The sequence below is a fragment of the Heliconius melpomene genome, chromosome 3 (genome assembly GCF_056956725.1).
Source record: "Heliconius melpomene rosina isolate 202511_hmr_F chromosome 3, ASM5695672v1, whole genome shotgun sequence".
In the NCBI taxonomy this organism is placed as follows: Eukaryota; Metazoa; Arthropoda; class Insecta; order Lepidoptera; family Nymphalidae; genus Heliconius; species Heliconius melpomene.
The window spans coordinates 972,338-991,462 of NC_140391.1; the positions used below are offsets into that span (position 1 = coordinate 972,338).

At 32.8% G+C, this 19,125-nt stretch overlaps 1 protein-coding gene and 1 non-coding gene across 2 annotated transcripts; both read right to left on the reverse strand.

Annotated features, from left to right (window-relative positions):
• Window positions 1-882: 882 nt before the first annotated feature.
• LOC146539781 (WD repeat-containing protein 44) lies at window positions 883-17,304 on the reverse strand. Its single transcript, XM_085207493.1, has 19 exons — window positions 17,083-17,304; window positions 16,420-16,573; window positions 15,042-15,154; window positions 14,264-14,352; window positions 13,849-13,944; window positions 13,514-13,660; window positions 13,152-13,273; window positions 12,675-12,792; window positions 11,903-11,986; window positions 11,563-11,758; window positions 11,282-11,409; window positions 10,256-10,379; window positions 7,127-7,243; window positions 6,420-6,473; window positions 5,768-5,969; window positions 5,303-5,434; window positions 4,665-5,045; window positions 3,936-4,508; window positions 883-3,406 (listed from the first exon to the last, which is right to left on the reverse strand). The coding sequence occupies exons 1-19, from the start codon at window positions 17,148-17,150 to the stop codon at window positions 3,263-3,265; spliced, it is 3,042 nt and encodes a 1,013-aa protein (XP_085063619.1). The 5' UTR covers window positions 17,151-17,304; the 3' UTR covers window positions 883-3,262.
• TRNAL-CAG (transfer RNA leucine (anticodon CAG)) lies at window positions 14,638-14,721 on the reverse strand. Its single transcript has one exon. It is a non-coding gene; the product is annotated as a tRNA-Leu (tRNA).
• Window positions 17,305-19,125: the final 1,821 nt, after the last annotated feature.

A 19,125-nucleotide genomic window follows, 5' to 3' on the forward strand; every position in this document is an offset into this window, starting at 1 on the left:
CTGGTGAGCGTTGATGCGGTCTACGGTGGTGCACGCTTGCCTAGAAGATACCTATTCACCCTTTCTTTGAAAACCCCCACATTGTATGTCACAGGAAATACAGTTGCCGGCAGTGAGTTCCAATCTCTCGCAGTGCGGATAAAGAATGTAGCCTCAAAGCGTTTCGTTCGTACGGTAGGAATTTCTACCGTGTATGGATGGCGTAAAGCTGTATTTCTGGAAGTTCTGAGGTAAAAAGGGGCTGGGGGAACCAAGCTATGTAAATCATGGGCACACTCTCCGAAGTGTATCCGGTAAAACACAGATAGAGATGCAACCCTACGCCGGTGGCTAAGGCTCTGCAGTTGAGTTTCAACAAGGGTCCCGTCATTGATTAGCCTTCTGGCTCGTCTCTCAACTGACTCTAAGGTCTGTAATTGGTACTTGGCAGAACCATCCCATAAATGAGAGCAGTACTCCATACATGGTCTAACTTGTGCTTTATACAGTGTGAGAAGATGTTGAGGTGTAAAGTACTGTCTCACCTTGGAGAGGACGCCAAGTTTCTTAGCAGCCAACTGAGCTCTGGACTCAATGTAAGATCCAAAGTTAAGAGTCGATGAAAGAGTAATGCCAAGAAGTTCAAGGTGGTCGCTTAACGGTACCGATACATCTCGAAACGAGGGGGATAATTCGAATGGCCTTTTTTTCGCGGTGAACAGACACGCCTGGGTCTTAGTGGCATACTTGATACAGTTATTTGTACTCACTAGCCTGAATACTTTTTTAATTAAATTATACAGAATAATTACAAGTGTGAATGAATAGATGGGTCACAAGCTGAACGCTTAGGCACTATAGAAAGGAGGAAATATGAATTAAAACAAAGAAAAACAACAGAATTAGCAATATAACGATTTATTAACGTGTAAATGCAAATTAATCATATACAATAAAGTTATAAGATACATGGCATGAGTTATACGCTTAAACATAATTTTTATAATCACATATTTTATTTATATTCGAAGGCAAGAATTACTTGGAATTGTGAAAAGTAACAAAATATATACATTAAAAAATTGATATCAGTTTGTATGTTGGGTGTTTTTATGTGCAAAAAACACTTAAGACTTTTTTAGGCTTCTTGCTGTATCCCGAACATAGCAGGATAGGCTGAAGAAACCTGGAAACTTGATGTAAAGACACTAGGTTCCCATCAGGACACTTCCGTTTCCCATTTTCCGCCGAATTCTGGCATTGCTCGTCGCGTGGTGGAATAAATTTTCTCGAGGATGTTTCTTTATCTGTCTACTTCTATACTCCGATCATTTTAGAGATAATGGACAAATAATATAAATTTCTGCATATCTAAGAAAAACTTATTTTATGACTTTTTTACAGGAAGTTTACCACAAATTAATAAATAGAAAATCATGTTTGAAGCAACCAATCATTTTGTTAAAAAAACAATTTTCTTAAAAGGCAAATACTGAAAGTCATATATACATAATTTATATTTGTGATGATTATTCCAAGTTTTCTCTATAAAATAATAAAAAAATATTGCACAACATACAAACTCAAAACCTTTTTACACTAATATCAGTTAAGTGCTTTTATTTATACTTAGAAAATAGATCATAAGAAATAGAATTTAATAGAATTTTATAAAAAAAGGTTACTTAAAAAAATATAAGTAAACAAGTAATATTTTGTAAAGCTTTATACAATTTTGATGTTTCTTAAAAAATAAACGTTAAATTCCTATCGCTTTTGTAAGAAAAATACGCATCGAAATACATTTTTAATATTAGTTGATAATATCTTTATTTTGGAATAAATATTATAAATTAAACAAAATATATGAAATTTTTCTATTATTTAAGTTTAAAATTAAATATTAAAAATTTGTTAGATTTCTTATATTTGCGCTACTTTACTATGTATGTTAGTTAGGCTTTAATTTTTAACTTTAATTTCATAATGGTATATAATTTCATAATTTTTTTCTTAGCCTTTTTTTTCATATATTTCATTTACCTTCATTATATAAAGATGTTAAAGACAATTTAGTGTTAAGACACTATTCTCGATTTTGAACTCATATAGGGAGATTGCGTACACAATTGGAACCAAACAAAACAAAAATGTTTTCAAACATTTTGGCAAGTGGCCACGTTTACATTCGCATATTTATTATCTATATAATCTGTGAAACTAAAGCCTAGTTCACACTATTACAAACTTTATTTCCTAGCAGTATTAGTAGTACTAGTATAATAAAGTGTAAACAGGTTTTTAAATATTTTATCCATCATAATATCCTTCTTATATTTAATTATTTAAATAAAAAATATATACAGACATACATTTATATTTTATATGTTATATTCAATATTAAATCAAAATCACAAAATCTACAAATTAAAGTTTCTATTGCACATTTGTTTGTAATATTTTAATTAATTCTTAATTTTTGAAAACTGCCATTTTAGTTATGTTAAAAATATACCTAAGGCAATTTAAATACATTAACTATAGAATATAAAATATATTTATTCTAATTACTTTTCCTGTCTTTTAACATATGTTTAAGTGTTATTTGAAGTTTTAGTCACACTTAAGCAAAATTACTATTATAAAGTAAAGTGTATCATAGAAAATATCATATTAAATGACCTAAAAAATTAGAGCAACATGCTAATTAGTAACATGTGACGTCATAAGTTACTTCAGCCATTTTGGTTTTAATATTAATACTTGATATACCAGTCCTAGATGGGAATACATACAAATGTTTTTTATTTGTTTATTATTAAAATGTAAAAAAAACTTTTAATTATTTTTTATCTTTTTGCCATATTTTTCAAATAATATATTTATTTAATCTTGTTCCAATCAGCTTTACTTTCATATACTTCATTTATATAAGCCATTACTAGCTCTTTCTAACAAGTCCTTTTCAAGGCCATTATATGACATAACAAATAAAGATCCCATAGAAAAAATATTGGGTTAAAATCAAAATTCTTAATTACTTAGATATTTAATCTGTAGATATTCAATATCTATACACAAAATCTTTATTAATTTATCATTTCTCTCATTTTCCCATAAAAAATAAGAATCGATATATTAGCAGTTCTATTCATATAATAGAAATATGTTAAAGCCATACCAATTATATAAAGAAATTTAGAATCGACTATCCCAACAAGAAAAAAAAAATCACAAATACTGTACCTCGCTCCCTCCCACCTTTTTCTGTATTTGTTACCTTCTAAGCTAGAGCAGATGCAGGTAAAGAGCTGTGTTTCGGTTTCGCCTTGTGGACAAACACTTTGATGCAGCCGTTGAAGTCCGCACTAACTAACACATGTCCGGTTTGAGAGGAGGACACCATGCCCGCGTCTGGTGCCTTTTGCTGAAATTGAATATTAATTATTTTATACTTTTATTAGTGTCATGCGCTATCTCACACATAGCAGGGTGGGCAGAGGTAACCTGAGATCGTCGCGTTAAGACATTTGGTTCCCATTAAAACACTTCCGTTTCCCACTTTCTGTCGATCTCCAGAGGCATTGCGTGACGAATGGCGGAACTCAACACCGCGCTTTACTTTGATACCAGAGAGAGGAAAATATTAAATATTTCGTTTTCTCAAACTGGAATCATAGTTATCCTATCGGGTGACGTAACGTCGCACGGTTGTGCCCCTAGCGGAAATATCTGATTGAAAGCGTGGTAACGATTATTCTAAAACAAATTTCAAATTAAAATATATTCTTTTATTAATACAAAAGAAAGCACGTAAGCTCGTATTTATAAAGTGTATCAATAGGAACGGAGTGTCTTAGCATTATATTACCAGATTTCCTCTACCTACCCTGCTATACCGCGTGAAACTAAAAATAAAATTTTAAAACTTAACGGATAACCTTAACAAAACTCACCACCTCATCCTCCCTAACCCCCTGCGCTTCCCTCTCGCTTATCATCCTTATCATATGATCCGGATTGGGCGCGAACACAGCACAGGTAACCACCGCATTGTGGGCCTTGATGCCCTCCCAGAAGTCGTTCCTGTCGCGCCTCACAGAAGTAAACTTGGAGTAGTCGTGGCAAGTCTTCCATATATAAATACACTGGTTCTCCGATCCACTAACTATATACTTCCCATCATGCGAAAAAGAAGCTTTAATTTGACTCGACACGTTCACATAACCCTTATATTTACAGGATAAATTTAGATCTCTCAAATCGTATAGTCTTATTCGACTATCATTGGAAGTTACTAATATTTTGTCATCGTTAGGCATGGGTTCGATTCCGCTTATTTTACGTCCGGTTGAGTTTTTTCCTCGTGTCGATCTTACATCTATTTGGGTGTGATATTTTAGTTGGTCTGTTGTGTAGAAAATGCATCGGCCGTCATATGTGCCGACGACGGCGAATTTACCGTTTTGACAAAAATTAGCTGCGGTTATTAGTTTTGTTTTGCCGTCCACTTCGTTCCATACGGCTACCTGTTTTGTGAAATTTTGATATTAATTTTAAGCTCAAACTTTAATTCAATAAGTTACAATATAGTTGAAAAGTATATTAATTGTGAAAACGATTTTTTTAATTTTATTAATTATTTTATTATAAGAAGTAAAAGTTAATACATAACAAAAAATCACCTTTTTATCAGGTATATCCCACAATCTGAGCTTCCCGTCCAAACTACCCGACAAGAAGTACCTATCATCTCTCGGATGAAATACGATGGCCGTCACAAAATCAATATGCTGAAAACAGCATAGGCACTCCCCTCTCGAAATATGCCATAATCTAACAGTTTTATCCATTGAACTGGACAAAATGAAGTTATTTTTGGACCAAGAAACATCTAGAAGGTCTGAAGTATGGCCGGAGTATATGCAAAAGGGTTTGGGGCAGAAGGGCGCTGAGGGGGTCAGGGGCGGGTCCTCGGGGGATGGTGGTGGGGCAAGGGAGGATAGTGACTCTTGAGAAGGGGTAGGAGAAGATTTCTGTTTGGCATTATATTTTGTGCGCATGTCCTGGAAAAAGTGATTTAGAACGTTAGACTATTATATAGTTTTTCTATTGTCAAATTGTCCGTAGCGTTTGGCGCCGTTCTCTCTGACTACCCCTCCAGGGATAAACACAATATACTTTACTTGGGGACCATTGCACATTGGAGCTGCTTTTTTATAAGAATATTATTAATTATCATCAAAACACTTTCACACATTAACTTTATATCATACATATATTTATTTCTATTTCATATACATTACTACCTATCTATACTAACCTGGAACATATCGTAAGCATCTCTGGTGACCCAAATTCTTAATAACTTATCCTGTCCAGCTGTGGCTAGTAAACGTCCGCAAACACTGAATTTACAGCACCATACTGCCCCTGAATGACCTGAGCCCATTTCCTGAGAAAGAATATATGATTAATATTATTCCATAAAAAATCTTGAAATATAAATATAATATTGCAGAGTCATTTAGAAAAATTATATTATCTTTATAGATGGCTATAAATGAGTTCGATTCAAAATATTTTTATTATTTATGAAAGTTTCTGTATGTACTGCGAATGCAAGATATATATTTTTTTACTTATTTACGATTTTTAAATATTTATCTATATAAAACTCTTCCTAATACTAAATTCCAAAACTAAAATACAAATTGCTATACAATCAAACCGACAAATATTTAGAAACAAACTAGAACTGAGTCCCACATGGGGCGCGATAGCTCACCTGCACATATCTAACACATCCATCAAAATCATAGGGTCCTTTATGAGAATTCGACGCTTTTAATTTAATATTATGTTCTCCTCTGACATCGTCTACAATATCCGCCACATCCTCCTTGTGTCGAGCGTGAGATACTTCTTGGGCTAACGACTTAGCTGCATCTACAGTTTTCTTCACTGTACTCCCGAAAAATCTTTTTAATCTATAAATAATGTTTATTATTATATATTTTTTTCTATATGGGTATGGAGAAGTGAAAGTGGTTAGTCAAAAACAGTGACAAAACAATTTCGTAAGCGTTAACTTAGCAACGTATTGTAGCTTTGTTGTTTGTTCAATTTTAAATCGTCATCAAGACAAATATAATAAAAATATTACTGATATTTTTTTATTTATAAGAAAATTTTGACTTAGATACCAAGTATTTAGAAAATTGAGATCTAATCAATATCATAATTGACGACGATTTAACTCATAGATAAAAAAACCATAAAATATAACACGATCACAATAATTAATGATAATGTAAGCTTAAAAAAAACCACTCAATCTGTCTCAAATGGTAAGTTTTAGAGTAATTTCGTAACAAAATGGTAAAGTACAGGCATATTGCAAACATTGCAAAAGTAAACGCAAGCAACGCCACCGTCACCTGATGTTTATGTTGTCTTGGGAGTGACACTTCACTAGATCTGCTCGCATCACTCTAAATTAAAATTTAAATCTTATTTCAAATACAAAAATTTTGACTAGTCCAAGTTAGTAAAGTAATCAAAGGTGAATTTATTTCTTTTTAATTTCACGCGTCTTCTGCATAGAGCAGCTTTATCTATTTCCCGCCCAATTTCTCTACATTTTGTGTTAAATGACAAAAATGAACGCCGTAATTTACCACGCCAGGGAATTTAAATACAATCATAATATACAATACAACCAATGTGTCCTATAACATTACGAAAGATTTTCTTTAATGTTGAAATCGTTCAAATGTACAAGTTTTTTTATAGTAGTTTAGTACAACTATGCACAGTACGACATTTGGCACCACCACTCAATGACAACTATTAAAAAAAAGATGAAACCGAAGTAAGATATACCAGTAGATTAACTAGTTTTAAGAATATGTTCTTATTTATTGTTAAGATTACGTGAGCCATAATATTTAATAATTAACACTGTTATATAAATTACACGTAAACAATAAATTTCATTAAAACGATTGTTTAATAAATTTGATCGACTATATATATATATATATATATATAACGAAAAATCCACAAACTGTTCTTAGGTCCCACATTGGGCGCCAAAAATAAAGTTACACCTGTAACCAAAAGCTATAAATATATAAAAACTTACTTTTCAGTCTTCCTTTTAATAGCTGTGGTCTGTCTGTCGGTACCCTCTTTCTTAGTTTCCTTAGCTTCATCTTCAGTACCTCCAGCACATACACTTTCACTTTCTTCGTCGGTTTCTCTAAAATTATTTTATACAATTGTAAGAAGATATACTTTATTCAATAATTAGAGAAATAAAACATTAAACATTTATAAGCATATTTATTTCATTATTAAGCTACTTTCTTGTAATAATGTACGAAAAAAATATATATATAAAATACACCCAACAATTGCACACATAAAACAAGTTTTTAAATTATCTCATTTCTTAAATAATTGCATATAAAGCACTGAACACACGATGGTTAAATCGGTTCATCTTGATACTTAATTATTTTATATATCACTAAATAATTTAGTATCGAGATATCACCAAAACGAGAAGATTAAGATATTATAAGTGTTCATAAATATTTAATTTAAAACTAAAAAATGACTACGACTATTGATTTATTAATAAAAAAGGCCACTATCTCGGTTTACCGAACTACCCTACTATGTCGATAAAATAGCTAAAATTTAGCTTAACTACATTTTTTACATAAGTATAAAAAATACATTGTAGAGCACAAGCGTGCGACAATAAACATAACGGTTATGGGTTCGATTCCCACATTTCCTTGTCTTGGTCATAAGGCGGGGGTGGGGACGTTGGGGGTCAGAAGTGTCTTAATAGAGATGGAGTGTCTTGAGCTACAAGCAACATTAGGTTCCCAGTTTCCCTCTGCTTACCCTTTTATGTGCGGGATACGACGTGAAGCTAATAAAATACTTTTTTCCTAAGATTAGAATAACATAATATTTGTATTTTACAAAGCAATTACACAAACAGTAAAAGCTAGGCGATATTGATAAAGCCAAACTGTAAACAAAAAGCATGTACGTATTTTTGTTAATTTCTAGTTATAAATATACTATAATATATATTACATTTATATAGGAAAGAAATATATAAGAATTATAAAAGTGGTATGTGTGTAGAGTATAATTTTAGAGTAAGTCAAAATTAATTTCGGTATAAAGATTAATATTATTGAATATTATATATTTTTTTATTTATTTGTATTTTATTTTCATCTATCTGAACGTTTACAATGACTATAACCAAATATTAGTAAATAATCCTAACAAATTCTGATTTAATAAAAAAAAAACTACTATTACATAGTAAGTATTGCAAAATTAACAGAAAAACGCCAAAACAATATCTGTAATTCCCAGTAACAAAAAAATCCAAATATATAAACAAAGATACAAATTAATAAAGGTGATATGTTACAAAATTGTAATTTTACCAAAGTTTTAATTTTTTTTCAACTAAAGCAAAATTTAAAAACAAAACACATCACCTTCGTCCAAATATCTTCATTTATTTTTATAAAGAGACGCAAAAGGCACATTTAATATATATGACTCATCGATAGACAACATAACGGCATAAACAAATATTTGCCCCAGTCGGGAACTGAACCTAGTGTAAACGCTGATTGTAGACGAAGATTTCTTCAGTAGGTTGAAAGAACTAGCGTAGTAACTGATGGAGGCGCGTTGCCTCCACATACTTTTTTTCATCTTGACTGAATTACTGTAAATTTGTGTTTTTTTATAATTTTTTTGTAGATTCACGCTGTATCTCGCATATAGCATGGTAGGCAGAAGGAAAATAGTGTTAAAACACTCCTTTCCCCATACACGGTCTAATTTTAGGGGATTGCATAAATAACGAAGATGAACACAGCACTTAATATACTAGAGCGGGAAAAAGAAAATAATTTGAATACAATTATTCTTCCTAGTGGGGATCGAACCCACAACCATCGCCTGACTATATACTCCGGCGCCACGACGCACTTTATTACATTTTTATATATTGGTTTATTAATTTTTTTACATACTTTAAGTATTGTATTTTAACCCCAGTCTTACGTATACGACATAGATAACAAAATTGATATTAACATTAATGCATAGATAAAAAAAAATAAAACGAGAAAGTTTTTAAATAACTATTATGTACAATTGTATGAACGTATATGTACCTATATTCTGCATTCTGGTAATGTCTTATTGTATTTTTTAAATATATTAAATATGCATTTATATATAGTGTGGTGTGCAAGGCTATCATTAAATCTGAAATGTAGTTAAATCATTTTTTTACGTTATTTAAAAGAGAGACAGTTATTCACTATGGATGCAATCAGTTTTAATCATAAAGTGAGAAAAATCATGCAATAATAGAGTTATTACAAATTTTTATAGGCTAAATACAAAAGAACATAAAAATATATTTAGTATGAAACAATAAACATAAAAAATGAATAATAGTACAACTTTGTTCTAGTGGAAAAAAGATTACCAAAGTAACTTAACTTTAAGTACAATTATAAAATAAATAAAAACAGAAAGTTCATTTATATTCAGCCTAAAAGTAAATAAATATTAAAATCAAACTACCATTCACAATATATAATCTGTATCAACATGTCACCCATAATATAATACATAACTGATAGCTGTCATATTATTCATTCAGAATAAAACAGAAGAGAGAGAGAGAAAGATAACCATCTTAGAATAAAAATAAACTTTTTATGGCGAGTTTGTATCAAAATGAAAAACATAAAACCAATATAATATAGTTACAGTTGGTACAAATAACATGTAGTTATTTTTTCAGTTATGGCGATTCGAGGATGCCAGTCCAACATAATTCACTTTGTAATTCACTAATATCATTCTATATAGTGAAAACACGAAGCTTAATAATTGGTATAAAAGACATAGCTATACACAATTATAGTAAAACACATCTACAAATAAATGTTGCAAGTGTAATTTTCAGCTTGTAATATAATGGTTGATACAAGTAATACTCAGTTAAGTAGTGACTCGTGCACGTTCGGGACACCATAACTAAAGCTCACGGTAGACAGATGACAGCTGACAGCGGTCACGTGACAGCTTACAGTCGATTATACAATTAAAATACAGTTAGGTGGTGACTCTGGTACGTTCGGAACAAAGCTGATAGCTGATATCTGACAGTTGCCAGCTGTCACGTGACAGATGGCGTGAGGTGGCGTACCTGGCGCGGTCGTCGTCGGGCGGGCGCGCTATGTACTCGGAGGTGAGGCGCATGATGTGCAGGCTGAGCGGGTTGATGCACTGCGGCAGCTTGTGCTCCGCCACGCTGAGCGGCACGCGCTCGCCTGCGGGCGGCGCTGATGTGGGTTTAGGTTGTATGTCTCTTTGTGGGGCGGGGGGGTATACCTTGTTATTTTTTATTAGCTTCACGCTGTATCCCGCTGGAGCAGCAGTAGGGAGAATCTATTCTCCGCTTAATTATGGAGGCGTTGAGTAAGTTGAGTTGACCCAAACTCAACACCGCGCTTTGTCTCATTATGAAAACGAGGAAATAAAAATATTAAATATTACTTTTTCTCGATGGGAAATTGTGCTACGTTTGGCCTCACTTTGTGATGTTGTTTTTCACCTTGTGATTTTTTTATATTATATTTTCATTTCCTCGTCCTGGCGCATAAATTACAAGGTTAGGTTCTACCGCTCATCACACAGTGTCTCAAATTATCGTTCTTTCAACCTAATATAAATATGTTATCTATACAATAAAAATATAACTGGTCGCTGTCACGAAAAATATAGGCAAAATCTATAATCGGTAACATTATCGACAATAGAACCCAAAACAATGATTTTTTAATATTTGTTTATTCATCTGTACGTAGGTTAGTGCTAATCTCAGAATACTACTACGCTTGACCCCCAGTGGACGTTGAAAGGCTGATGGATGGATGGATGACCCATTTATCTGTGAAGTGCCATAGACATATTGTTGCCATAGACAGACATATCTATAGGAACAGAACTCAATCCAACTGGCCTTAGAATCGGATCAACCGATTAAAATTTAGTTTTTTTTTTGTTTAAAAACTGACTTAGACTCAAGTGTTCTTAACCACAATTCAAAACAATGTATTCAGTCATTTGAATACTATCCAATTTTTCTAATTTTTGGTTTACCTTTAGAGCTTTTAGTATCGAGGGGTTTTAATATTTTTTAAATGTCTATAATAAATCCATCACAAGGCACCTGTATCCAAGTTGAGTACGGTGACTTGTTCCAGTATCTCCATGTCGGATAGTTGCTGTGCATTCAGAGGTGCACCCTGCGGGGAGTCCCCGGCGGAGCGACGACGGGTGCGCGTTCCGTCTGTGCGTCTGGAAAGTTAAATATTACATTTAGTTTAACTAAAAATAATGATATATTTAATTTTTAATAGCTATCCATTAACTCAGATCTTATTTTCATATATCTTCCATCCCGCTTCCACCTAACAAATAAGAAAGAGACAATACGTTATTGCACTATACCTGGATGTAGAACCAAGACTAGAAGCGCCAGTGGGGGGCGGACGTCCCTCACTATGCGTTCGGCCTCCCATTGATCCGCTAGCTGCGCTCGTCACGCCCACTTGGCTATTGGTCCCTCCCGTTATCCCACCTACTCCGCTAGCCCCACCCCCTGACCGCCATCTTTCTTCGTCATGTGCTTTTACTACATATTCTCCTATGTTACGTGCAATGAATTAGTTTACATGAGATTATTATATTCTATTTATATATATTGTAAGAGTTGAACAATAATGTAACTAATTGGACTATATATTTTAGATAAAAAAATAAAATAAAAGAAATATTGTACATTATTCACCTTTAACAGCCTCCTTAATATCTAAAGCAGAATGATGCGATCTTTCAGATCGCGACTCGTTCGCACTCAAAGAAGACAAGTCCGCTGAAAATAAATGATACAAATTAACCTTTAATAAAGACAAAACATATATAAACGCTATTTTATAAAATTTTAGGACATTACGGTGGAAGTATTTTTTATTTTTACTTATTTTTACGTATCAAAGGAAGTATGTTAAGATAGCATCGGAAACGGAATATGGTGGAGGTATATTAATTGTAATGATAATTATGCATAAATTTAAATGCTATTTATGTTCATTCCAAAAACTAGAAATTGTTATATTTGTTAGCTTTACTCTGTATATCCCTTATAGTAAGGTAGGCGAAGAACTTATTGTTAAGTCGACCACTTCCCCACTCGGCCTAAAATTTTTGAGACATTGTGTATTGAAAGTGGCGGAACTCAAAGCTACTCTCTATCTTGATACCAGAGCGAATGGGAATCGAACACACAACCGTCGTGTTTCGTTGTGTCCACACTCAAATTATATTCAGGGGATTATGGACTTGTGGACTTTTCAAAATGCCTCACGAGTGAGATTGTACTGTATTTATAATTTTTAAATTAAAGTCCTGAGTATTTAAACAAAAAAAAATCTATTAAGTGATTTACAGTACGGTCTGCGAGTCGTGTCCGCTTTAAACTTAACCGCCTAGTTTCCTCCCAACGCTAATAAATAAAAAAAATAATACAGACACAAAAAATATAAAAACCACTTAGTTCTCACCGTATTTAGACTGAGAAAGTTCTAACGAGTCCTGAAACTCTCTCGTTAAGGATTCTATAGTACTGGCGGGACTCGGCAACGCCATTGTTTGACTTGCCGTCGTATTTGATAAGGCTGGCTGAAATAAATATAAAAAGTATTTAATATTTACGTAGAGAAACGTCACGAGAAATTAAAAACAACTCAATCCCTCTCCTTGGATTGAATTCGCGACTGTGACGTGACTCTCTATGACTTTTAAAAATAATGTACATATACATACATATCGCCGGCGTCCATGCAGTAACATTGAAACTGCAATTTTGGATTAAAAAAATACTTGGAGTGTTTATCTATATAGTAATGCAATTATAAATTAGATCATAAGAACGTTGTATTCCCATCACTATTAAGACAGTTTTTATCTACTATAAAAAAACATAATTTTTCCCTTAAATTTTCACTGACGCCGACGATATATAAAAAGCGCAAACTTGCCTCCACTAACAATCTTTCAACGTGCGGTTTATCTCTTACATATCGCATGTCATCAGTGTCTGTGCACATACTTAGGTTGTCACCGTCGGTGGTTGACAGTGATTGGGAACCGTGTAGTTTGTCTAAAAATATAAAATATACTTATATTTAATATTATTATAAAAAATATATAGATAAAATTAAAGTTTTTTTTAGCTTCAAGCTGTATCCCGCTTGTATCATAATACGCAAAGGGAACCTGGTTTAAAGACATTCTGTTCCCCAGGTATCGTCCAACTTTCGAGACATAGCATTTATGGTTTAACAGAATTAAAAACCAAAATAATTCCAACAAATTCAAAATAAGAACACAATAGACTAACTACGTTTCTTCTTCCTGGGCGGCGCGACGGGGCGCGGCTCGGTGCTCGCGCCCGACACCGCCACAATGGCGGCGGGCGCGGCGCGGCTCTGCTTCAGGCTGTTTGCTTTTGTGCTCGCTATCACGTCTGGTTCCGCCATTGCTAGGACTGAGGAATAGGATAATTATTATTTATATTTTTTTAATTAGCAAAATAATTAGAAAGTACTTTTGAGTAACAACTTTGTTTTAGATTGTTTGTTTTTTGTTCTCACTGTTACGAGTGACTATTTAATTATGCTAGTATTATCACATCTACCACTTGGATAATTATTTTTAAAATTTAAAATCACATACCTATGGTTTGATTTCTATCTACTGCTGGATCATCGGATATTGTCGAAGGTTCTCTCGACGAGGCCGAAGGTGCTAGGATAGATTCCCGTATATTTTCTAAAATTTATAACTCTTTATATATGTATAAATAAACAAAAAACATATTTAAAGTTCTGATGAAGCAATATAATATTTTACCAACTTTATTATTTTTCAAATTTACATGAACATATTTTTGACGGATTGATGCTTAATAAAGTTGATTTCAATCTACTATACTATTAACATTCATGGGGCACAATAACAAAAAGTATTCAAAACAGTACTATTACTCACAGAAAAAATGCGAACAATAAAAAAAACACTATCTAAAAAAACATCATATTAAACGATTTCATTTGAAATCTTATAACTGTATTTGAACCCGTATACTAACGGTGTGAATCGGCGGCCCCGCTCAATATCCTGCCGATCCTGCCCAGCGACGTCATACTTTGCAAACTCATCGTATCGTGAGATATGATCCTGAAATAGATATTTTAAATGTCATAGCCTTAGATCATTATTTAACACTATCGATGTTTTTCAAAAAGAGTATAGAAGAAGAGTATACTTTCCTTTAAGAACTATTTATAAAAGCGGGAAAATAGGGCTTGGGGGGAAATGAAATTATTCCCACAGGTAAGACCGAACAGACAATCATCGCACAATAAGCAATTTGTTTAGCCAAACAAGTTTATCTAAAAAGATTCTAAAGTTAATAACTTATTTTAAAACATAAAAAAACGAAGTAAAACAAAAAACTCGTAATGTCAGAAGTGGGATTCGAACCCACGCCCACAGAAGTGGACTGCGACCTGAACGCAGCGCCTTAGACCGCTCGGCCATCCTGACTTACTTTCCACATATCATAATAATAGATCACTTTACTATATAAAAGCCATAAAAATCATAAATTTTAACTTTAAATATTTTGTTGCATTTTCTTATGGAGTAAGTACTCAATGTTTAAAGGACCATATTGCAGCCAATGTGGACAAACCCCTTTTAATAAGCTTTATATATTTTTAATGGTATTATATTAATGTATTAAATTAACATACTGCAATAGTAATATGTCATGTAGGTACAACAAAAAAGTTTTTCTTGGTAACAAAATTTATGAAAAGAATAAACATATACAAATACAATAAATATATACAATTGCAACTTACTTGAATGGATGTTCCATTGGTGCAGACAGAGGAGCACCAGGGTCAGGTTCATCTTCTTCTTCAGTTTGCATACATCGTCGTAGCTCTTGAAATCGTCTACGTCCTTGTACGACCTTGAAAATAAGTTAACTTATAATAACTTCAGTATAATTATTTAAAATATTTCATATAATAAACGAACAAACTCCTAATTTTTTGAAGTTGCTTAGAAAACTGTAAAAATAGTAAAAGCATTTAAGAGTGTTTAAAAAATCCTGAATTGAAGAGCATTAAGCAAAACCATTTAGTAATAAACTAACAAGATGCTATCCTCAGCTTTCTGTCCAATTTCAAGACATGACATATTGAATTGCGGAACTTAACATCATACATTGCCTTTGAAGAGTGAGGAAAAGAAATTAATCATTCATCACTCTCCATAAATAATTCCTACAATCAGACATTGAGCTGCTGTTGCACAATGAAATCTAAGAGATTCAAAAACCAAACCATCAAATATCAAATTTTTATACAAGATTATACAGATGTTTAAATAACTTTAAAATATTTGTAATTAAACACAAAAAATATTCACTAAAGAGTTATTTGTGACTGACAATGATTTATTTTACGACATAATGCTTTTTGTCCTATATTACACATACACACATACTCATTCTAGATAATGAAAAATAATTATTTTACATTTTGTGTAAAATGTTTAAAATGTATTCAATATCTCAGCAAATCATCATTCAAACACAGGTTTTACATGTATTTAACCCTGTTGTGGAATCACTGAGATTTTAAAAAGGTTGTGGGTTTGGTTCCCACTGGGGGAATTGAATTACTTTTACTTCCTGGGTCTGGTATCAAGACAAAGTATGGAGTTCCATCACTCAACACATGATGGCTCGAAAATTATTCCCTCTGCATATTGCTCTATATGTATGTGCAATACAAAGTAAAGACAGATATGTCATTTCAACACCGTAAGGAACAATTAAATTTTTAAATATAATGATTCTGGGCTATCATTCTGTCTAGTACTAGAAATTTTTTACCAGATACTTAAGAACATTTAATCGTCCCAATCATCAAGTTTACAATAAATCATTATCACTTATGCTAAGATAGCCTCAAATATTCATTGATTAAATCTATTTTATATTACTTCTCAATTATAAAAGACAAAGTTTTTATTAGCCGTCATAACACAGTGGCAGTGGCAGCATGTGACAACAGACATATTAACTCCTGGTGGTTACAGATTAACTCTCCTCTCTAGTATAACAGTGTGCACCATTGAATTCTATCACTCAACACATAATGTCTCAAATTTAGACATAAATCAGGAAATTCATTTATATTTTTGTTTAAAAAATATTGATATACTTACACTTTTAACAGTACTCCTATCATCTTGCAATACAGGTTCAAGGGGAGTACTTGTAGCAGTAACATTACTGTCAGGTTTACTCAGTGTTTTATCCTCTGCCTCTACACTGTTAGAGATTTCAGTCACACTTATATTCTTACATAATGAAGATCTTCTGTAAATATTGTTTTTATATTTTTCATATATTGTTTATTTTTTATTACTATATTTTTGTAACTTTACTATTTCTATGCAAAAAATAATTCTATATATTTTGAAATTTAAACTTGTATGATATCACAAATAGAACTAAATTTCCTTACTTTATTGGCAAACACAATAACATGGCAGACTTAGCCATTGTTCAACAACAAGAATACAACTGAGCCAAAATAATAACCAGCTTACTTCTAATGTATTTAATATAACACAGTAGTCACTAATATTAATAAGTCTCGCGCCACTAACAACGAGTAATCACCTGGCGATACGTACAAGGACGTACAGGTACCAAAACATCTGTTAAACTAGATAGTCCCGCAAAACTGGTTATTGAACTACTAATATTATATAAACAGTTCAAACTAGGTATTATAGGAAGCCAGGTGGAAAGTTCTTATAGTATTCTTGTAGTAGAACTAAATTCATAAGTATTTTTTACTATATCGGAGTGTAATTACTCACTTTGATCCCTTCACGGGCGTGAACTCTTCAGCGTCGAAGAATTCCTCTGAATCGCTACTATCACCCATTTTGTAGTAAATATAAATGACTTCTTAATAGATATTTGTATTAGAATCATCTAAATCATCGTTTATTTTCTAGTTATTTGCAATGAAAGTTGATATTAATCGTACAACCATTTTCGAGTTTTTGACATTTTCAACTGTCACATGACAGTGAGTGTACTGTCAAATATTGTTTGACAGCAACAAGTGTGTGTTGGTAGGAGTAAAAATATTTTATAATTGTAATGTTTCTAAACTGAATGCCGTACGTTACCGAACCGTAAATCGAAGCTATATTTCAGGCCCTCCTCAGAAAATATCTGTAGATACGCTAATGTCTATAACAAAGATTAATAATCTTGAACTTTAATACAGTTATTATATTAAACACTGTGTACATAAAAATATTACTCTAGCAATTGTTTTTATGAATTCCATTGTACAATCCAAATATAGTATTTAAATAAAATAAGACGCTGCTTTTTTTATACAACATTCATAACTAAAATTCCTTATTAAAACGTATAAGTACCTTGATTAAGTAATATATTTGCGTGACCTGTCCCAGTCGTGGCGCAGGGGCACAAAGTGTGACTGTAAACGTGACTGGTTGTGGGTTCGATTCCCACGCGAAATACTGAAATATTTATTTAAATTTATATTTCTATTTTTACGCTCTGGTGTCGAAGCAAAACGCGGCGTTAAGTTCCGCCCCTCAACACACAAAACCTTCAGAATTGGGCGAAAAATGGGGAGCGGTGTGTTCACACTAGTCTGCCTATGTCTACCCTGCTACTTGCGGGATAATAAACGTGAAGCTGATAAAAAATGTCTATAGGAACACGTACCTACGTATATACTGCTCAGTGCTCAAAGAACATTTGAAACAATTAAAAAACATGTTTCAATCTAACGCTAAGCCATGTTTGTTAAAAACTTCCGTATCATATAAAGCTACTTTATACACACGGAATAAGGACGACTGCTGTGCTGGCCATAACTATTGTTCTAACCTGTCACGCTAGACGATTCGAGGATTTAGAACCAGGCTGTGCGCCTGAGTTCCTTTGACATATGAGATGTAGTCAACGAACCCGTATTTCCGAGACAAAATCCTGTTAAAACTGTCACACGAATATAATGCTAAATTTCTCCATTTAGCAGGTCGAGTAGAGACTATGTAGTGTAATGACACTCCGATCTCTACTTCCTGACGAATTCGAGACACGTCATATTGAATGATCAAATTTAACGCCTCATTGTTTACGGGGAAATTGGAATAATTTTAATATAATCATTACCTCGGACGGCATTCAACCTGGAACTTTCGTGTTTACAGACGCTGACGCTGTCGGTATTGTATAGATTAAATGGATATTGTATATCTGAAAAACATTACGTGTTGAGTGGCGGAACTCAGCGCCGAGCTTCTTATACGAATATATTTTCCTAAAATATATTCTTAGGTTACGTGAATCAATTGAATGATTCTCTCATACAGATCACATTATGTAAGAAACACACTTTTAGGATATTTTCTATTGGTAGGTACCTTGTGTAAAGTCCAGTTGTAGGTACACGAAATAAAGAACAATCCTTCGTTAATTTCGGTATCCCTTTATAAGACAGAAAGAAACAAGTATTTCCTTCATTCACTACCAGCAAATATAACCATTTTTTTATTCTAATTTTAGTTAAATAGCATTACAATATAAAGCCAAGTAATCCGTAGGTTACAGCATCATCAGGTCATAAATCAGATATGTTGCGCTAGCCTAGTAAAAATACTTTGAAAGGCACTGGTCTGAAGTAGCTCTTCATAGTGTGAAAAGACAAATAATCTTTAAGGTTCATTAAATTACACAAATATAAAACTAAATAAAATTAAACGTAAATGACGAAGAAGTCAAAACAATGAATTTAAGACAATAGTCCAGACCCAAGAACAACTCGCGGTGAGCATTTCTTTTGCCATTTTTGTTTTCTTTTTGTGTCATTT

Bases quoted from the DNA above. Each gene is read 5' to 3' on its own strand.
- LOC146539781 (XM_085207493.1), bottom strand. From the start codon at position 17,150: ATGGGTGATAGTAGCGATTCAGAGGAATTCTTCGACGCTGAAGAGTTC. The intron at 13,274-13,513 runs GTTAGTCTATTG...TTATATTTTTAG, and splicing joins GCCCAGGAAGAAGAAACGTA to ACAAACTACACGGTTCCCAA. The intron at 11,987-12,674 runs GTGAGAACTAAG...ATTTATTTTCAG, and splicing joins ACTTTCTCAGTCTAAATACG to CGGACTTGTCTTCTTTGAGT.